We start from the raw sequence: 23,172 nt of genomic DNA on the forward strand, positions 1-23,172 counted from the left end.
TCTCTCACGATTCTCTTTTCCAGTATAAATATTTATTGCACTTATTAACTGCACATCAACTTGGTAACAGTTGAGACTGAACACAAAAACAATAAATAAACATAAAAACAACAAATGTCTCACGTTTTGTTGTTGCCGCAAAATGTACTGCTTGAAATTCCGTCTCCACCGTTGCTTGACACTGCGTGTATAGAGCAGGTAGTGCAACAATAGAAAAATAGTTGCAGGACGGCACTGTGTAGCGTTTGTCTAGGGTGTTGATCATTTTCCTAAATCCCTCGTTTTGCACAGTGTTGATGGGAGCCATATCTTTGGTCAGGTGATAAGTGATAGCCTCCGTAATTTCTTTGTGCCTGCGGGAGTTCGACGGGTATAGGGAAGCGCTGTATAAGGTTCCCGTTATTGATGTTTGGGTGGTTGACCGGGACGGATTTTCTCCTGTCACTTTCTTGTCATCCCTGACGTGTCCTCCGTTGTTTTTTTGCCCTGCTAATTTTAGCATCACACGGCACAGCATCTGTATCACGTTGTATAAGGCTCCGCCCTTGTCATTTGTTGAGCAGGAAGAGTGAGCGCTTGTTTTCATGCAGATTACGTCCCAGATCAAAATGCGGTACAATCGTGGTCGTCGTCTTTTTTTTTTTTTAATTGTTGTCATTTGGAAATGAGATCGGACATAAGTATGAATCGAGATCGCGATTTTCTAACGATTAATTGTGCAGCCCTATTACTTAGTTAAGTTTATTTAATCAAGGACAGCACAAAATACAATGTTACATGATGAAATAATGCTGTTGTTGTTCTATAGTTGGAGTTAAAAAATAAAATAAAATACAGCAAAGATTAAATGAGTCAGTTCACACACACAGAGAGAGAGAGAGAGAGAGAGAGAGAGAGAGAGCGAGAGAGAATTACTATAACTAATAACAGAAAATACATGGCCATGCATGTTAGAAATAGTGTGTTATCCAGCCACAGCAAAAGCAGGCTGGTTTACATCAATGTCCACAGATTTGTTCATTTTCAGCCATTATTTCACCTGAGATTTAAAAACCTCTAGGGTTTGTTGTTAACATTTTTATTGCAGATGATAAACTGTTCTAAATCTGAAGACCTTTGAGTAAGAATGAGGACTGACCAAATAATGTTTGCATAATAATAATAATAATAATAATAATAAGATTGCAGTCTCCAAGAGCTGCTCCTGTTGTTACACTTTGTAAAAAGTGTAACAAGAGGAGCGGAGGTATGTTTTCCTTTGATTTCAGATCACAATTTAAAAATTGCATATTTTTTATAAACATTTTTTATTACGATGTAATGTGGTCTGCAATCTTTCTTCTGGGTCTAGAAATGTGGTGGAATAAACCAGTCTCTTATTTTATGAGGGTCAGTGCCTTTCTGCATAATTTTAGCTCAGGACAGGTTTTTGTATTGCCAGATATCACTGTGGCCCGATACACTGTTGCACACAGTCATACAAAAACCTCTGGCTGATACAAACTCTGAATAGTGTATTGTTATTTTTTTTCTTTGTATGATTGTGCCTAAGATTCATGAAGCTGCTGTGGTCTATATATTACAATGGTCTTGAGAGGTTAAATGCACTGTTAAATGCAACTTAAGGGAACACAGTTTTTTCAACTAACATTGTTTTTTATTAATCATACGGTGTGTTTTATTCAACTCCCGTTGTTTATTTTTTCTATTTTCCATGCGCAACGCATGCTGGCATTTTCTTAAGTAGCGGTGTGTTTGACCTCTCAGTAACTCTTTTTTAAAAATAATTTAATTTAATATTATAATTTATTATAATTATTCATATTATAATTTATTTTATTTTAAATCGTGAATCCTAATTAAATAATGTTTTGAATACCAGTTATTAACTAAGTAATTAAAATCATTTGGATGTTCAGGCATTTAACCATAAAACTGTGTGTATAGTTTGGAAGTAAATGTTCAAATAAAGGTTTTAAACAAAAAGGGACAAATGAGTGGTCTTTTTTGTCCAAAGTAATCATTTTTCTAAATTTTGCAGTTGCTCTTAACTACTGCTCTTACTGTATGTAGTCAGTAACACTTTCATTTATACCATAGTGATTCATGTTAGTGAAACAGTGGATGTGTGCGAGTTTGATAATCAGAAATAATGCAAATATTTTTTGTTGAAATTTAGAATATCCTCATATTAAATGACTCAATGACAGGAGGTTTTGGTCACAGGATGAATCACTGTGGTTGTAATACTCCACTGTGATGAAATCCTACACAAAAACTCCACCCTACACCCTATCTTTACATAAACCTTTTGGTTGAACTTGCAGATTATATATAAAATATATACTTTCTAATTATATTTTTTCCCCATACATAGTAATATTAATATAGTTAGCTTTCTCAGAGAAGTAAATTCTGTTTAAATAAAGGCTCTCCTTACAGTATATATCACATAAACACATTCTCTTTACAGCACAAAGACCTTGCCTTTCTTAAGGAGGTTTTTGCAACTGTGTGAATCAATGTGGCCACCCCAGATACACTGTGACATATCACAGTTAAAAAACCTATGCCACCTGTATAGCTGCCATCCATTATTAGAGATACCCAAGGAAACACATATCTTTTTGTTGTTTGAAATATTCTAGATGATGAAAAAAATTGTATATATCGCCATAGGAATATAGGAACATAATATAAACACATAATATAAGAACAGAGAAACAGCAGAAAACCTCAAGAATTTAACTGAAAACATTTTTGGTACTTTGATTTCAAGTGTTGTTAAGAACCTTAACAACAGAGCAACATCTTGAAAGGCTTTCCATGTTTATTACATTCAGAACTCAGGACATGCTCTCTTTAAATTTTAAGGTGCCAAATGTCTTCACTTAATTATACAGGGAACTGTTGTTGAAAGCAAAATAGTATCTCTCTCTCTATCGATCTATCTATCTAGATATCTATCTATCTAGATAGATATAGATATATAGATATATCCACTTGGATGAGTGACAAAATGTTTTTCTCCCACAAAACGCTACGCCCAGATGAACAGAATCAACTTTTGGAAAATACAAAAATATAGTTTTACATTAATAAAGTGCTGCTCACAAATCAAATTGCTGAATCACAACCAAAATAGATATCAACTCTAATGACGTTAAACTGGTTATTAACCTAAATATTCAATTAGTTAGACACATCATAAAATTGGATGAGGTACAGTATTTCTTTATGTTTTTGTATGGTTATACATCACAGTGCCCCCCAGCCAGTGTATCACAGTGACAAACAATAATACAAAAAAGCAAAGTCTGTAAAACCCTGTATTGTAAGGGAACCTATACTGGCATTAGAGGGAAGAATGAAATGTATATTCTGTCATTTGAAAAATTGTAAAATGACTTTAAAATTATAATCTTTACTCTATTTATTTGTTAATTCTGACTATAAACCAAATGAACACCTCACTTATATACTATTAAAGTATATTTCTAATTTTTAATTTAATTTAATTTGAGTATTTCTTAAATATATTTAGAAAATACTAAAAAATACCTATATTATATATTTCATATACAGGTTTTTAAAACAAGTAATACAATATGGATTCTTACCATCAGTGATAACAGCGACATCTGCTGTGCTTTCTGTGCAGCTCTGTGGCTTTCTGTGTCACTGTAGAGCTAGAGTCAGCCTGTTTACGTGCAGATATATCTGGTTATTGTCTCTGTAGGCGGTGAAGTGAATCTGGATGGATGTGAAATAGTATTTATGTCTTCTGCTTTGGACAGAAATGAAGGCAACTCACTTCTGTGCTTCTTCTTCAGCTTTTTGGATCCAGCTGTACCGACAGAACCAGCCTCAATATGTCCAGGTCAGTTTGTGGGCTTGTCCAGGCCTTTTTAGCATTGGTTCAGACTCAGACTAAGAGTCTGACTGCAATCTCCTGAAAGAAAACCAGAGTGATAAGAAAAGAGCCAAAAATAAACCTAAGTAATTTATAACTACAGAAAATGTAGAACTGTCTGTGGCGTGAATAAGGCACGGCGGGACCACAGATCCGTGTTTTGAGCCATTTATTTACACTGGCTGCAGCTCCCAAGCTGCCAGCCGCACATCACACCACCACAACAACCCACCAACTAGTGATGTGTCAGTCGCAAACGAAACGGCTCTTAGAGCCAACTCTTTGAAATGAACGATGCGAGCCGTGGTTTTCTTTTCTCTCTTTCTCTCACCCTCTTTTTTTCCGCTTCACTCCGCACTCGAGCCTTGTGCTTGCGCTGGGGAGAGGGGGGAAGGGCGGTAGTTACACTGGCAGTAGCACAGGAACAGAGCGGAGGGAAAGAAAGAGAAAGAGAGCCAGGGACAACAACGTCACATTAGAAAGGTATAGTAATCATCCACAACTATTTTCAGTTGCGGATTATAAAGGATTCATAAAGTTTATTCATGCAGGCCTATATGACAGAGAATGTGCATCTCCTTTTTGTTTTCATATTTTAATTTATATTTAATTGTGTTGTGGTTTGCAGTGTTTTGTGTTGTTTCACTTTAAATTTGTTTAAAAGGAAAAAGCTGAAAATGTAAATAGTTAAAAGTTGAAATGTAAATAGTTGGTTTTTGTATTATACTCTTATTTATTACATTTTATGTGGAGTGAATAAATAAGAGTATATTTACGGTGGCCCCTAGAGACAAAGCATGTAAAAACTCCATAGCACGTATAAACTCCGAAGCACATACAAACCCCGAAGCACGTACAAACTCCGAAGCACGTACAAACTCCGAAGCACATACAAACCCTGAAACACGTACAAACTCCAAAACACAACAGAAGTGCTCCAGGATGCTAGGGGCAGCATTTTTTTTAAATTATTTGAATATATATAAGTGATTGTGTATAAATACACAAACAATACACATATGCTTTCAATTGTGTAATTTAAGTGATCTAGGTAGCTCTGTTTTTGAAGTTCAGTTAACGTTCGAAATGTGTTTTGGAGTTTGTACGTGCTTTGGAGTTTGTACGTGCTTTGTCTCTAGTGGCCACCGTATATATTTATATATAAACATATAAATAAAACCACTTTTTTTTACTGTTCCTTTTGTGTATAATTTTATATTGTTGTTAATAATAAATTAATTAAAGCAACAAAATAACCTGAAGAGCCGGTTGGGAGCCGAAAGAGTCGGCTCTTTTTAGTGAGTCGAGCCAAAAGAGCCGCACGGCATCACAGACATCACACTGTCATAGTCTCCAGGAATCATCAATGACAGGAGAAGTAATGGTAAATGGCCTGTATTTGTATAGCGCTTTACTAGTCCCTAAGGACCCCAAAGCGCTTTACACAACCAGTCATCCACCCATTCACACACACATTTACACACTGTTACATATGAGTTAAATTAATATTTAAAAGTTGTGGTCTGTCTAGTTTGGTTGTCTTCACAACTCTGCTTAACTTAATGTTATTATGTATTTTACTCTTTTTGTGTACAGCACTTTGTGACTTTGTTCCAACAATTTTTTGAGCAGTGTATATGTGAAAATATAAGACTGAAGCCAGCTCAGGTCTACCATACCAGACATACCCAAGCTGTACAAGGATTAAACATGGGAAGATTAAAAAATAATGTACCCAGGGCTGAGAGAAGAGCTCAGGGAGATGTGGAGGGTGAAGGCAACAGTGGTCCCTGCACTTAAAGCAGTAAACCTCTAACTGGTGAGTGACATCTGAGATCTTTGACCAGAAGTGTGCAGTCCTAGGATCAGGAAAGATACTGCACAAGCTCCCAGGGCTCTGGTGGAGGACCCGGACTTGAAAGATGAAGACAGCCCGCAGGGCGAGTGGGGAATTTTTAAGAAATCTGTAATCACATATCTGTTAGCTTCTGGGGTGTTTGGTGGCTAATCTATGTTTTACATCACGTCCACTTTCAATCTCATTGCTTTCTCTCCAATGTTAATTAATGTCAACAGCACGGGTGGCCCGCTTGATAGGGGAAAAATGAAATATAGGCTGCAAATCCTATTCACATTTAGCTAGCATTAGTGCTAGCCAGTTGGTATGTTACTGTCTGCTGACAGGCTCTCTGTCACGTTGTCCTGCTTTAGGTGTAGCATTGTCTTAAGTATTATCTTCATCTCAGTTCATTGTAATAGGCTATTCATTGACACTTGTGGTGCTTGCTCTGCAAACACAGTCCCATTCGTTCAGTTATTTTGGTAAAAGTTTGTGTTAAAGTGACAACTTACAACATATCAATACTTATCAGTTAAGTATAATCAACATAACAATGAGGCTTTTGTTTTACTCGAGTTGTTCTTTGCAGATGATTACTTTGCAAATTTCTCCAAGGGAACCCAAATGGCCAGCAGCAGCCCTGAATGTGAGACTTTCAGAAAGCTAGAGCTTCTTCTAAATCTGCAGGTTATGTGTCTCAAATATTCCCCTTTTCGTTGCTCCAGATGTGGGGAGGCAGATGAACGTTCGAGATGGCATCGTCCCCTTCTTTTGTGGTCAAATGTGCGTTTGCATTACATTCTTTTTTCTACGTGCCTTTGTTTATGCATAAGTGTTAGTTGTTCTTGGATTGTTCCAGGAAGGATTATCTTTTTGTCAATAAAATCCATGTTAATGATTGAAACAATGTCTCATGTCTTATAAGTAAAATAAGCATGTAAAAACTGCTCATACACAACATACGATCAAGAATGAACATAATCTTGATGTAATTATAATCAGGGGTTTTGTTTAATAAGGGTTCTTTGGGTGTTTTGTGACAGATAAAACCAACAATCTTACATGGAGCACACTTAATTCAAACTGAAAGTCCAGTAAATATTCAGGAAATTTATGTTAAGTTACACTTAAAATCTAAATTTACATGTGATATTATGTAAAATTAACAGTGAATTGTAATTTTATAACACATTTTTTAAAACATTTTTGACATGTTTTAATAGATAAATCTAATTATTTTGTGCTGTATAATGTAGTATTACATCAAATATAATTGAATATACAACTTTTTTACTTCAAATAATGTTATTTAACCCAACTGTTAACTGTATATTTCTGTAAATTTAAGCATTATTATTCATATTGCCACATTCATTGACCTTGCTTATAGGTAATTTCATTGTTTACTCACATTAAAATGTTCCTAATTTAATGTCTAAAAGTACTTGGAAAAGGCAAAATCCCATGTAAAATTAGCGCAACAAACTCTATTTTCATTACTGAAAATAACTGTATTTTTATGAGAAAGTTATTTTCTGTTATTTTACGGAAGTATTTTGGCGCCCCAGCTGCCGGAATATTACTGTTTTTTTAAGATGTTTTTTTTTAACACTGCAGCTTGAGAGGGACAAAACCTGTGGTTTACAAAATACTGCAACAAAGTCTTCCAACGTGTGAATTTGTTAATAACTGGAAGTAAGAATAAATCACACACAGCTGTGTGTTAAACTTAATGAAATGCATATACTTGGGAGTTGTGTGTTAAGGAAGAAGTGAGCAATGAGTGTTAATTCATGTCATTTTTTGTTTTCATTTCATTGTTGATATTCAAATTTACACCATGTATGTCGTGCATGTTTGTGAGTATTTGTGCAGGTCTCTTGGTGTTTTGGATCACTGTGTCGCTAACACGCACACAGTAATAAACAGCTGTATCCTCGGTCTGCAGATTCTGTCCTGTTATTGTTGCTGTTCTGGCAGAAGTGTCTCTGCTGTAGCTGAACTTGTTCTTTAAAGCATCATTTTGGCGAAGACCACTAGTACCCCACTGATGAGAAATCCAATCCATTACTTTTCCTTCACGCTGTCTGATCCAACCTGTTGCATAGCTGTCATCAGTCATAGAATAACCAGAAACCTGGCAGGTGATGGTCAAAGACTGTCCAGGCTGCACAGACCTTGATTCTGGCTGGATGAGATCAATACTGTACACACCTGTGGAAACAGAAATTAACATTATCTCCATCATTCATCTGATAACTAAGCATTTCTAATATATTTATACGAGTGAATTCACTAAAAGCTCCTCACATGATCCAGCAGCCAGCAGCAGTATCAGAGCTAACATGACTGATGTTGAAGAGGAAATCTTTGGAGCTGATCTGTCTTCTGACTAACACACAGACATCGTAGACATATTACTCCCTTTTAAGTAACTTTCATTTGCATATTCTTGAATATATTATATTTTGATCCATTTAAGGTGTCAGCAGTATATAGATAATTTGTTTTGAATGTAATGTATTGTTGCAGTTTTCAATTTAGTAAATCTGTTATATCTAGAACAGAGTTATATTGTCCTATGCAAAGCATTTTGAGATATTTATTTATTTTCCTTAAATAACTAACTAAGTAAATAACAAATAAATGAATAAATGTCATGAGATCAGAACCCGGGCACACACTGGACAGGCTGCCAGTCTGTCATGGGACTCACATGGTCACTTATAATCTTTAGCATGTCTTTGGATGTTAGAGGAACCTGGTAGCACTCAGCGAGAACCCTCCCAGAGATTGGTAAGGGAAAATACAAACGCCATTCAGCCTAATGTTTTTCTTTATTTTTTTAATTGTGAGCACTGGACTGGTAAGAATCCTGATAGAATCCAAGGTGGCTAATGTTGACTATATAGTACTATATGTACTGAGTTAATTGTTAATTTGTGATTGTTTTTCCAGATCCAAGAAATATAAACAATCAAACTGTTAATGTTGATATATTTTTAGATGTGATGCTACTGGGTTTGCATCTGTTGATGGTTTGAATCACTGTGGTCACAACTAGCACATTAAAGCTACAGTTGTGTCATGAGCTGTCTGTTAAATTGAAGTGAGGATACATATGTTAAACTATTTGCCCCTTCGTAATTTATTATTATTGTTATTTGGTATTTGTCTTAATTACATGTTTCTGAATCTGAAGCAAATTTTAATATAAGACAAAGAAAACCCATGTAAATACAAAATCCAGTTTTTAAATGATTACTCAATTGTAACTCTCCAATGGATGTCACTTTTGCAGAGACTATTTCTCATTGTTGAATGATGAATAAGGGCCATACCTGACACAAGTTGGACGTGCAGTCTTTAGATGTTGTTCTGGGATCTTTTGTGATCTCCTGAATGAGTCATTTTTTGCTGACCACTCCTGGGAGGCTACATAACACAATATACAACTTTTCTCCATTTTTGGATAATGGCTCTGAATGTGGTTCCCTGGAGTCCCAAAGCCTGAGAAATGGCTTCGTAACCATTCTCAGACTGACAGATGTCAATGACTGGTTCTCAGCTGTTTCTAACTTTCTTTAGATACATTTTCGTAGCCTACTGCACTTTCTCAGAAAGGTCCTTTTAAAATGAATTAAAGAAATTTAACGCATTTTCCCAATAAAACTTGTTGTTCACAATCGGGAATAATACATTTAGCTTCTTCTCTTCCTCCCAGCAAAAAGATACCAAAAATGAAGATAATTTGCACTTTTGTGATGGTGACAATTTGCAGAATGGGGGGAATCAGAAGGATGTGCGCCGGCATTAACAAAGAAAAATACAGGGCAGGATGAGTTGTGTGTTTGTCTCATACCCTATCAGTCAAAACCTACATTTGTGTTATAAAAACAAACCTATTTAGTGAATATGGTTTAATATAAACAGTTATATTTCTTCATTCTATACAAATGGTTTTAATAATTTTGATAACAGAAGATTCAGTGTGATCACAAGCAGCTGAAACAGACACACAGTTTAGTTGACAGTGAATAAGCAGATATTCAAAACTCAGTTTCTCTTCCTCACCCTCACCTCCTGAAATGATACAGATGAAGACATTTTGCACATTTGTATGGGTGCAGCTTGCAGTATGACTGAAGGGTTAAGGAGGATGTGACTTGGTATTAAAAGAAGGGGAATACTGGACAGTATGAATTAATGACACAAGGAGTAACTGAAGGCTAAAGAGTGATCAAAGTTAAGAAATGATCATAAGAATCAGGGTTTCTCATTTGTTTTTTCTTTTCTTAAAATAGACAAAATAGCCTAATTCAAAAGTAATGGACAGATGTGACACTGACTGTCCTCCAATGTTCTAATAAGCACTACTTTTCGTTCAGAATACTAAAATTTGTGGTTGTTTCTCTTCCTGGCTATGATTTTAACAACAAAATCATACAAGCATTGTCTCTGAGGTATGAGAGAATAGTCTTAAGTTGTATTTTTAACAAACATACATTATGGTGGATTTTGTACAGCCATTCAACCAGCTCCAGTCACTGTGGCTCTCGAGCACAATAATAAACAGCAGTGTCTTCAGTCCTCAGGCTGTTCATCTGCAGATACAGCTGCTCTTTGCTGTTGTCTCTAGAGATGGTAAACCTGCCCTGAACTGACTGAGAATAAAAGATGTTATCACTGTCATCTTCGATGATTGCAATCCACTCCAGTCCTTTTCCAGGAGCCTGTCTGATCCAGGCCATCCAGTAGATGCTGAAATCAATGTTGGAGCCTGTACAGGTCAGGTTGTGGGATTCTGCTGGCCTTTTAACCACTGATTCAGACTGTGTTATAGTCTGACTTTCAACACCTGTCGGATTAAAAAAAGAACAAAGAAAAGTGGTCATTTACTATAACAGGAGTAGGATCAAACAATAAAATATTTATATCTGTAAGTGAAAAATCTTCACCTGCCAAGAACACAGTTAAAAGCAGGAGTCCTGCCCTGAAGTCCATATTGTTAAACTGTGAGTCCACTGCTCTCTGTCATCCTTTCTGCTGTCAGATAAGTACACATGAAAGACATTAGTGTTTTGCATTAACTCCTCCTCACTGGAAGAACTCAGAATTAATCATTTTCTCAACATGTTTAGAGTCCACACAAATTTAAACCACATTATAATGTTTGATTTGAGCCAGAAATTAATTAAATACAAGTTTAAGCATGTTTTACATTTTGTACCTCATATCATTTCAAACATTTCTATATTTCAGCAAAAATGCTTTTTGAAATCAATTTAAAATTCAATTTTGTTTTCATGCTTTCTTAGAAATAAATATGAAAATAGGAGAGATTTTAGTCATTACCATGACAATGAAATTATCATGACTGTAGGTGCAAGACAGAAAAAATAAAATGCTGTTTGTCATAGTTAAAATAGTAGTAGTACTGCTTGTGAGATTTGTACTCCTTTGTCACTCTATTCACTGCCTAACTTGCTAACAATGAAGACTTAATTCTTCTGGTACAAACAATAAGAGAGGCTGTTACATACTTCAGTGAAAGAACATAAAGAAACTAAAATGCATGCAATGGCTGAATGCACAGAGGATGCAAGAGTGAGCATGTGCAAAACACAAAAACTAAATGCTTTCATAGCCAAGCATACATGAAGGACAGGAACCACCAGATGCTCTGGCAAATCTGCTTTATTGTGCACCTGATCCTGGCCTGCTCTGGTGTGCCACATCTATAAGAGGTTGAGCTCCACCCACTAATTACCTAAAAGAAAGGAAACCAGAAAACAAGGCCAGTCACCAGACCATCACTATAGAAAGATGCTAGAAGAGATCTCTACATCAAATTAATTTTTGATATGATGTGAAGCAGCTAAGACAGACACAAAAGTGCTAGCTCATTCAATATGAACTTCAGGCAACACACAGATGATTGTTCTATACTAAATTAGAGGTTCTGTAAGTTTTTGTTCAATACTAAAGTAAAGTACAGTAATCCAGGTAGGAAGTGATAAAGCAAGAATGACTTTTTACAGTCCCTTTTGCAGGAGTTTGAACAAAAATCATGCCCAGATTTTGTGCGGAAGCATGACAATAAAAAATCATATAACTCAGAGTTTCAGAAGAGATTCTTTAGGGGTGACACAGTTGGACACTTCTACCAGTAAATTATACCATAAACATCTTTGACTAAAACTGAGGAGCCTGATCTTCATCCACAGCACAGGCTCCTGTGCATCTCTGCTTTTCAGTTTGACTGGCAACTGGATGTCATCAGTGAAGCAGTGGGAAGATAATTTATGCTTTCAAGAGGCAACATATACATAAAAAAAGGAATTGGGGACAGAAACTCTACAAGTTCTTGTAGTACAGCACTTTGAAGTTGAAGATTAAATCTTTGGAGCTGATCTGTCTTCTGACTGACAGGCAGGCATATTACTCCCTTTTAAGTAACAATTATTTGCATATTCTTGAATATATTATGTTTTGAGCCATTCAAGGTGTTAGAGTGAATTGTTAAATGTTGTCATTTCTATGCTTGCCAACTCTGATGAAAGGAACTCCACTGTCCTTCCCCCCAGATTCTCGAGGTTCTGGGTGGGGGGCTGTAGTCTTTTATTACAGACACATCCTTGTGCTTTTTGATGTAAGCTTCCTGCGTTTACGACCCTTTGGTCAGCAGGAGGTCTGCCACACACACATACACACACACACACGCACACACACACACTCACGCACACATTCTTACTTAGATACAGAAGTTCACACATATACATGCAATGCCTTGTCTTAGAACCAAGTGGGCGTTGCTTTGCTATGATGTGTTTTGTGTGAACTGCCTCTCAATAAAAAGGTAGCGAGAGGAGGTCGTCGTCGGGGTCATTTTCGTGGTGGACACAGACGAGGCCTCCCTTGCGCAAATAATCGATCGATCGACTGTCTTGTTTTCTTCATGATGAATAAGTCTCTAGAATTAGCGGGGCTTGTGGAAACACAGACCCAACACAAGGTATCAGCAGTAAATAGACAATCTGTTTTAAATGTAATGTATTGTTACAACTCTATTTTCAGTTGAGTAAATCTGTTATGTCTAGAACACACAGTCCCAGACTGACAGATGTCAATGACTTTGGTTCTTAGCTAAGATCGTAACATGATGCTAAAGCAGTTCAAGTTCTAAAATTGGCAAGGCACCAAAACCTGCTGGTTTGTTTGAATTGATCATTATTTATTTCAGTCCAACTGTCTATAATTTTACTTGTTTTTATTTAGTCATTTATATTATTTTTGCTTAATGAAGCCAGTTGTTGTTGACAGAATGTTACCAGCATGACCATCCATCCATCCATCCATCCTTTTTCTTCCGCTTATCTGGGGCTGGGTCGTGGGGGCAGCGGCCCAAGCAGAGAAGCCCAGACCTCACTCTCCCCAGCGACCTCCTCTAGCTTATCCGGGGGAACACCAAGGCGTTACCAGGTCAGCCGAGAGATATAATCTCTCCAGCGTGTCCTGGGTCTATCCCGGGGCCTCTTCCTGGTGGGACAAGCCCAGAAAACCTCACCCAGGAGGCGCATGACCTCACTGGCAATAGCTTTCCTTTAAAAAGTTTTGTGATTAACAGGAGCCCCAGAAGGGGCATTCATTGTGCCCTATTCATTGTGCCCTGCCTTATGGCTTCACATTCAGTTTAATTGATCATCTGTGTTAAAACTGTGTACACCCTACAACACTTCCTATGTAAATGGCCAATGTGGTACAAGGTGGAAGTTGGATTACACTCTTCTATCCAGTCTTATCCAGCCAGTTATTAAGATTGTGGCACAAGAAGCAGCTTGAGTATTGGACTAAACAACAGCACTGAATTAAATTGTTGCAACTTGTTAAGTTGTTGTGGTCTACATTTCTAGGGTGGGACATTTCAGGTTTCTGGTTAGGTTATGGGATTCAGAATAGTCAGCAGTTAGGATATATAAAAAGCATATAAATCATATATACATATACATATATATACATAAGTGAAAGCTTGTATTGGCATTTTGCTACAGAGAGTGAAGAATAAATTGCATTCAAGCAGACATCGTGGAACGGAATCTACCAGAAGTACCCCTGGTGACACTACAGCTACAGCATATACTGTGGACAACTGTATGCAAAATTTCAGGGTCCCTTGTCCCCTCTGCTCTTCATGTCCACTACATATCTGAGTTTTTTCACTGCATCTCATCTATTGTCTCCATTTGCCATCTACTCACTATTCCTTGCTTCACTACCACCCAAGTGCTAAGTGTGGTCATAAATATGTTTTCAGTTTGCATTTATCTCCTCATCTTTTATGTAGGTTTGTTTACAGTTTCACAAGAAAGGTGCAGTAAACTACCTCAACCTTTGCTTCTGTCTCAGGGGTTTTAGTGTTTAGCTTGTTGTCTAGACCATGTATTCTGCTCAGCGCCTGGTGAGGGCAGTAGAGTCAGTCATTAAGAAAATGCACTGTTTGTAAGGTTGGGGAAACCTTCAGTCACCTGAGACTGTCACTTGGGTGAGTGGTGAAATGTTTCTCCCACTAAAAACGCTACATCCAGATGAACAGAATCAACTTTTCTGGGATTTCTTTACCTGACTTCCCTCAGTATTGAAAGTGAGATACAATTTGAAAATGAAATATTCCTTTTTAATTTATGCAGAACACAGACAGCAGAATATTATGTTGTTGGACTTTGAGTTATTTAGTGATGCAGGAAACACCTTCAGGATTACATAAAGGGTTTTTAATAGAATTTAAAACTGAATCGCTCGGCCTGCCCACCTACCTGAACAGAGGTAAACACTCATGCCATTACAGTTCATGCCATGGAGTTTGACCTAATTCCAAACTCGTGTGGGCATGATTACGATCCATTGACTGATAAAATAGAGGAACAATTCTTTTGCATATTATAATAACAGCCCAAACTTCCCTTTGTGATGTTATTGCTATTTATTTATTTTATTTATTTTTTTGCCAGACAAACCTAATTTCAGCTGCTATCTTATTCTAAAGGGGTCACGACTGCAGGTACTGTAGTGCATATTTGATTTGGCAGAATTTTATGTTGGGTGCCTTTCCTGATGCAACCCCATTAAGTTTGTGTCTCCTCCCAAAATTGAACCATGTGAATGTGTCAATGGAAAATTGTACTTAGTAGTCAGTATAATCTTTTAGTGATATAAGTTCGCATATGGTAGAATACTGCATGTAGTTATTTGTATTAGGAAATATTTAACCATGTATGCTTAGAATAATCAATTGTGTAGTGACAGGATGTGTGATCTCTAGCAGGCCGCAAAAGGCTCGGTGTGCACTCCAGGAATGCACCCCCACATCCTGGGAGCATGGGAAGAGCTTGTACCTTGTTTTATTGTTTTAACGTAGCTATGTCTGTTTTAGTTTAAGTGCTTCTTTACATATAGATGAACTGTTGGATTTTCCAGACCAGCAGGTTAAGGGAAGTCGTTTATGGGGCCACACTCTGACCCCCCACACACACACACACACACACACACACACACACACACACACACACACACACACGTACAACTCCACATTCCAATGTAAAGAACAAACGCTCACTGAAGTATAAATAAAGACCGGGGCAGTTTCTTGGCGCGAGCCTCAGTGCTGGAGGCTGCCCTTGCTAGCAAGAAGTTCTGTGTGTTTCTCTTCTCTGAGTCTTTACTGAAGAAGTGTTTTAGAATATATTCCTTAACATTATTTGGTCCTCCGAGCCGGAGCAGAAAATATCAGAACTGTTATCTGTGACTCCGTTCCAGGATCCAGCACTGATTCCTGACGCCGTGGGGAGCCAGCACCGAAGCCTGTGCACAGCCCTCTTGGACGAGGAGAGATCCCCAGGACGTTAAATTCGGGTCTGGGTTAAATTCTGTTATAATCTGGTCCACGGCGGTGGGATTCAGTCCGATGATCTGAATCACCAGTGAGACGTCGGAGAGTGAGAAACACTATTTTGGTATATAAGACGGCCGCAAAAGTTTAAAGAAATGTGATAAAAAAGGTCTAAGTTCGCCAAAAGGAACTGTGTTTTGACTAGTTTTAGAGGTAGCCGAAATTATCTCGTGACAAATTAGGTTTAAGTTCACCAAAAGGAACTGTGTTTTGACCAGTTTTAGAGGTAGCCGAAATTATCTCGTGACAAATTAGGTCTAAGTTCGCCAAAAGGAACTGTGTTTTGACTAGCTCTAGAGGTAGCCGAAATTATCTCGTGACAAATTAGGTTTAAGTTCGCCAAAAGGAACTGTGTTTTGACCAGTTTTAGAGGTAGCTGAAATTACTTCGTGACAAATTAGCGCGCAAATGTCTATGTGTGTGTATGTGTCTGGAAGTAAGTTGATTTTACAGCACAATACGCTGCTGAACTACTTCTATTTTTGTTTTCTTTGCTGAGGCTCACGTACTGGTGACAACGGAGAACGGATGAGTTTCATCTCATAAAACTGATACCGCTTCACCGTTAGGGTGAAGTCGAAGGCCGTATCAGTAAACCACTCTGAAGTCAAGCGTGCCAGCGACGGCCCAGCAAAATCTTTGAAAATGGGGGATAAACAAGTAAAATTGACACCTGATGAGAAATGTCTAGAAAAACAGCAAGCCGGAGCAGGACTAATCCAAAAGAAAGAGAGAGGAATGCATAGTGGAAGAGCAAGAGGTAGAGGCAGAGCTACACACACACACCAAACAGTGGCTTTAACACTACATGCTGGAGGTGTGGAAAAGAGGGACATTTTGTACGTGACTATACGAAACAAAGAAGACAGTAACTCAGAATAGGATAGCAGCTCAGGTGAAGAGAGCAGTTCAGACTAGGAAGAACGTAATAATCCCTCACCCAGTGAAAATTAGAGATCAAAGTAGTTTAAAGTAGTTTAAAAAAGGGTTGGAAACAGACCCGACTGAATAGATATAAATACAAGAGGAATAAAGTAAAATAAACAAAAGGCTAAATTACAACTTAATTTTAATGCATTCAAACTAATAATAAAAAGGATAACAACCTATAAACTGGTATTAATAATGAAAGCAGATAATTCACACAAACAGAACTATGATAACTGTGATAACTGGAGTGTGCAGCGTTTCCGTGAGCAGTTTTCCTGCATCTTGACTTGTGTGTAGAGTGTTCATAGCATCAGCATCATGTTTTTGTTTATTTGTTTTGTTGGGTTGAAAAATAGTTAAATAAACTGGTGATCATATTTATGGATCACCATGGCACATATCATCAGCTATGTGATTTATTTACGCAGATGAAAAAGTGAGTGTGAATGTGTCTGATGTCTCAGTGCTTCTGTGCGCTGTGCAAAAGCAATTGCCTTTGATTGTGAGAGCGATGATTCTGCAGGTCACCAGCTATTTAAAAAAAAAAAAAAAAGAGTGAAAAAGAGACAAAATTTACATTGTAGATGAAAAATAATCATAGGAAAAAGGTTTTGTGTTGATCAGCCAAGAACAACTACAATTTCATTTTCTGCTTTAAAGAAAGGACTGTTCACAAAAACAGAGAGAGAGAGAGATGTGTGTTGATTAAGCAGTGATAATAATAATGAAAATGTCTTAGTTTGTCACTTTCAGATGAAAAGCAGACCTGAATCAATTTTCCACATGCAGCGGTCGGAAGAAAGTTATAGTTTAACATCATTGGAAACATTCAGGCCAAGTTTCTGGCTAACTTATTTACAGCACCACGTGTCTCTCAAACTCACAAGCAACCTCTCACTCCTCCCTGAAGACAAGGATTGCAGCTCCAAAGAGCAATAACATGGCAGATAAAGAGACAGCAGCAAAGTCCTGAACAAAGAGTCCCAACAAGCAGCAGCAGTGTGGACAAACAGCATCAAAGAAGAAAAGCAAACCCATCATCCTGGCTGATCGGATGAATGGCACTGTGTTTACAACAAGCTGCAAATTCACTATGCATGTGAAGAAAACTTTTGAGGAGAACTGAGGAGACTGTTGGAGTTTGACATTTGCCTTCATTGGAGAAAATGGCAAGAAGAGACAGTGGAACACAGGACAAAGCTGAAGGAGAACTGCCTGCTGTTGGACTGTTGAAGTGGGAGAGGACAACAGAGTGAGAGGACACAGAGTGAGTAAGTAGAACACAGAGGAGTGCTGGTGTTAAATGTGGGAAATCAAAATTTGGGTTAGTAAACCTGGGAAAAACAAAACTGACTGCTTAAGTTTGAAAATTGAGAAGGAGTCTGAAACACTGCAAAAAAGAAACATATACAAAATCACACACACAAGCAGAACATGCATTAACCCTACTAACACTTCCAAACACAAGAGAGCTTATGAAGATTAGACAACATCTTAAGCATGTGAGTCTGTTTATCATCTTGTCCAAGTCACTTAGTGCGATGCAAAGACCAGTGGACTCATAGCACATCAGTTACAAAATGATCAAATAATAGCAGAGAAATATGTAGGAAAGGCAGCTTTAAGAACATGCTCTGTTGGATATGCAGCTCCACAGACATGCATTAAATCTGCCTAATAACACAAACACACATGCAATGAAAATTAGCTTGTTATCTTTCATCAGTGTTAAAATAGTGTCAATTTAGCAGACACTTGTTATCAAATACTGAATTTATCCAATGCAAAAAAATTGACTCTCTAGGTTGCAGACAACAGTTTAACTTTTGTGGGAAAAAAGATTCTGGTTTGACCAACCAGTGATCAGACAATAAATTCAGTTGTTAATATAGTAAATTGGGAGATGCTTCCTGCTTGATTGATGCAGCACAAGTAATTTACTGTATGAGGGAAATTGTCTTTTGTGATACTATTTTGAACATGCTTTTCTGTTGTCCTGTCAACTTAGTGGGTTAATAGCTGATATGCAAATTAGTTGATCGTTCTTAGATTAAGAAAAGGTGATTGAATTCTAGCACGAGTGAATGAGATGTGTTGGAGTTTGTTGTGTGTTGAGTGGAGACTCTAAAACACTGAGTTTCCTGTTTTGATGTGCGAGTGAATTCTGTAACTAGATACACAACTCTGAATACATAAGAATAAACGTCTTTTGTGAAGTGCATGACAACATGTCACACGTTTTATGATGACGGAAAAAAAGGAAAATTGAATAAAATAGATCTGTGGCTTAAATGAGTGAAAAGCACAGACCTGGGGATTAAACTCATAGCTAATAAGACACATTAGGCTTATGTTGTGTGTTGTGCAGCTGATGGTTGGTTTGGAGTGAATCTAGCTGATGATTTTTCTTTTGTTGTGAAGTTGAGCCTGCCAATTAGTATGATGGTATGATAAACCATGCTAATGGTATGATTTACCCTCCTGAGATGAGGAGCTTGTATCATGACTTAACAAGGCCTTTTTATTTTGATACTTTCACAGTGCACTGAAGGTTTTGTTCGATAATCTCTGTTATTCTTCATTTTTCATTTTTTTGAACAGGCACTGATTTTTTTGTCAATTTCTTTTCTTTAAGCAGATCTGTACGTCGGGAATTAAAAGTGCTATACGACATGTCGAGAAAACCGTTACAAGTGAGTTTCTCCACATTAAAATGGGCTCTGGAGAAAGCCACGTATTTAGGACAATTAGAAAATAAGAGTCCCTGCCTAAAAAGGATTCAGCGAAGTAATCCAATCTAAAGTTCTTCTTTTTCTTTTTGAAATGACGTCATTTTGCTGAAAGTGGAAACTAAATGCGACGATGGTTTCCACTATCAGCAAAGAAAGAAAGAATGAATGAATGAATGGAAATAAAAAAACAAACTGACTGACTGGTAAAAGCTGACAGGACTTGACCACGACTCAAGGTTAACCTCCACCTAGACAGGACAAAGGGTGGATGAATTTATGTGTTTTCTGTTACAGGAGCAGAAAGATGACAGCAACATTCGAGGTTGCATGACGATTTAACCTTTTAAATGCCATTTTCTGTGTCAGTGCATCTACCAGGGGTGTTATTCACTACCTTGTGTTGCTTACAGAGGTAACGGTGACAAAGTATGCATACGCCTGCGCAGCGCTAACATTTGTATTTTCTTTTCTACAGCATTACAGTTTTTCATGTGTTTGATCATGTGATTTATAAGAGGATTAGTTAATGTTTTTTTACTACAGGATTTCTGGGTTTATATGTGAATGACATTTTTTCCACAGCAATGGATGGCTAACTTTATGGTCTTTTTATGGCACCTCTGGAACCTGTTGACCTGCGTCTGACCACAGTCAATGTGTGTTGCTAATGTTTGTTTTTCTAAGAATGCATGTAGAGGATTCAGCAGAAGCAGACAAGTGACATGAGAAAAACAAATAAGGGATGCAGTGTTTATGGAATAGTTGAAGATGGGCTATTGAGCTCATAGTGATTGATGAGTTGAGTGACTTTGCTTAAGAGAAGTCACTGATTACATTAATGTTGACTGAGTACATGGGATGATCCATGTCTGAGGCAAATTATGGTAATAATTGTAGTTTACTGATTTGAGAAAACCTGCACATGACACTTGTCTTGCTAGTGCTGAATGCTTATTACTCTTATGATATAATTGTTTATAAGTGTGAAGTTTGATTTCATTTCCAGATTTTGTTTTCCAGGCCATCATGGTGTGTATGCAGGCTCCTGGCAGAGCCAGTTTTTAAGCAAATTTAATATGCAAAACACACTAACATTTTTATTGCAGGATTATAGGTCCAGGGTGGTGCTGCTCCAGGGGAGGAGATGCCCTGATGTTGCCTGGGATATGATCTAGTTAACCTTTTTCTTTAAGACAGGAATCTGATTTTGATGAGTTGACTCATGGGAGTGTCCATGTGTCAAGAGGAGGGATCCAGGATTAATATGAAACAATGAATTAACATTAAATTTTGGAATTAACATTAAATTTTGTTTTATATGATTTTTGCAGCGATTTGTGTGATTAACAGTTCATTCAACGGGTATTAAACCTATGCAAGTGGTGCATCCATGTTCAGATGAGGCTTTGATGGCCTATAAGTGAAATTCACTGAACTAAAGAATGTGGTTTGATGATTGTTGACATGCTCTCCAAATAGAAGTTTTTCCTCCTAGCAAGGAAATACAGGTGCAGCAGTAATCTCCTGAGAAATCTTCAGAGGCCCAGTGAAGAAGCGAGAACCATTCCAGGCACAGCTGACAGCCCAGGCAGTGGTTGAGGTCAAAGGTCAAGCTGGTTGGGGCCCATCATGAGATCAGACTTTGGAGCCACAGCAAGGACCATGAAACTGCGTTGGAATGAGAGCTGTGCCAAGGGGGATTTCCAGAGGCCAACAGAGGAGATTGTGGACAACAGACGGACACCTGAAGGATGAGGGGAGCGTGCCAAGCTCCATCGACAGCGTAGAGGGAATCTAAGGATGGCATCATGATTCTGTGAAAGCACAGGAACCAGAAGCTATGGTGGTGATGACAGCAGTTTCCTATGAACATCACCTAATGCTGTGTCACTATACTGTGCATACGCTGGCACATTGAAGACTGCTGGGATCATAACGCCAGTAAGATAACTGGACCCAGCACCCTTTCCACAAAGGGGTTTTTCTGCTGAGGATGGACAGTAGAAGAGTCATAAGTATTCCTACCGCAGGATGAAGGCCTGAAGTGAGGTGATGGGGGTTGATGGAGGCCAATTCAAGTGCTTCTGACCATTTCAACTGCCTGCAAAATAGCGGAGAGACCCTCCTGGATTTATCAGAGCCACTGCAAAAAGGTTGAGGTCCCAGGAAACCCCGGCACCCCCAAGACAGCACAATAGAGAAATCTCACACTTGGTTGTTTCAGTGGTGAGGGGGGAGTGCTGATTGAGCCCCCGTAGGGTAAGCTCGCACTTCAACCTCCAGCCTCTGATCAACTCTAGGGCAACCAAGTGCGAGGCGTGACGGACCTGTGTGCAACCATGGGAAGGTGGACCCTCTTGGTTACCTTGACTACGACGCTCACCCATACAGGACCCCAGCTGACGCAAACAACAGCTGAACCAGGAGAAAGGCAGAAAAGATGGACACACGACAACTCTCACTTAAGAGACATGACGCAAGACCACATCCCTCCGTGGATGAACAATGCCTGGTACCGTTATATCCACGACAGAACAAAAGCAGAATCGGCAAATACAGACTATTATGTCTGTTCCCATCTACCCAGCACGGCAACATACCCCACACTATATATGTTCCTGGACCAACTCTCAGGGAAGAACTACTCTATGATACTAGCAGAGAAAGGGGACTTTGTGTCCTCTTCAACAACACATGCTGCATTTACATAAAGAAAACGCACATTCATCAAACATGACTGACGCCCTGAGTGCTTTGAGACAGATCCAGCAGGCCCAAAATCAAGACTATGTAAGTGATACAAGTGACTGGTTTTCTTGGCTCTACACTGGCTCCTGGTTACAGGTGCTAAAAAGACTACTCATCGGAGTTGGGATATTTTTACTTTTATTTTGTGTCTTTGTAACGTGTATATTGCCATGTCTAAAACTTATGATTAACCGCATAATATTTTCTGCTGTTGCTGCATAAATAGCCATGACAAGTGATGATGATAATGACCCCAACCTGTTGGAACATGAAGACTTTGTGTGATTAATGACGATGTGACAGAAAATGTACAACAAGATGTTACAAACTGGTATCTCACTTTAAGTTTTACTGACAACAGGAGGGAATATCAATGGAAAATTGTACTTAGTAGTCAGTATAATCTTTTAGTGATATAAGTTCGCATATGGTAGAATACTGCATGTAGTTATTTGTATTAGGAAATATTTAACCATGCATGCTTAGAGGCATATAATCAATTGTGTAGTGACAGGATGTGTGATCTCTAGCAGGCCGCAAAAGGCTTGGTGTGCACTCCAGGAATGCACCCCCACATCCTGGGAGCATGGGAAGAGCTTCTCGGCCTGGGGCTCGGTCACTCAGGCACAGCTGGCTGCCGGCGGAGCTCACGGGCGCGTCACTGCAACTCCCCCTGGCTTCTGCTCCGCGGCTGCTGAGTGAGCCCTCATCCGGGACTCTCCTCAGCTCTTTCTGGGACAGTGACGCGGCTGCCCCTCTGTTGGTCTTCCTTGGTCTCTTGTGTTCTGAGGGCCTCTGGATGTCTGGAGTTTTGATCTCCTCCATACCTGCTTCATGCCCTGGAGGACAGGGCTGTGGCCCCCCCACACCCTCTAGCAGATCATTACATGAAGGAACCTTTTAAAAAAACAAGCGCGTCCATGCTCACAGGTGTACACACGGGTGATCACACCCACAAACTACACCCTTTTTGGCTCCTACCTCAAAGCACACTGTGTTCTGTTGATCTTATGTGCTGCACAATAATGTTTAATATTTAGTATTTACTGTCATATTCCCATAT

At 38.4% G+C, this 23,172-nt stretch overlaps 1 protein-coding gene and 1 gene segment (V, D, J or C); both read right to left on the reverse strand.

The window, feature by feature from the left end:
- LOC113020942 (immunoglobulin mu heavy chain-like) overlaps positions 1-23,172 on the reverse strand; it is a 140,167-nt gene that overhangs the window by 64,506 nt on the left and 52,489 nt on the right. The window lies entirely within an intron of this gene.
- On the reverse strand, positions 10,206-10,895 carry LOC113020958 (immunoglobulin heavy variable 3-30-3-like). The segment is given in 2 exon segments: positions 10,206-10,611; positions 10,712-10,895. Coding segments are annotated over 2 exon segments (360 nt in total).

Source organism: Astatotilapia calliptera, chromosome 4 (assembly GCF_900246225.1).
Source record: "Astatotilapia calliptera chromosome 4, fAstCal1.2, whole genome shotgun sequence".
NCBI classification, from domain to species: Eukaryota; Metazoa; Chordata; class Actinopteri; order Cichliformes; family Cichlidae; genus Astatotilapia; species Astatotilapia calliptera.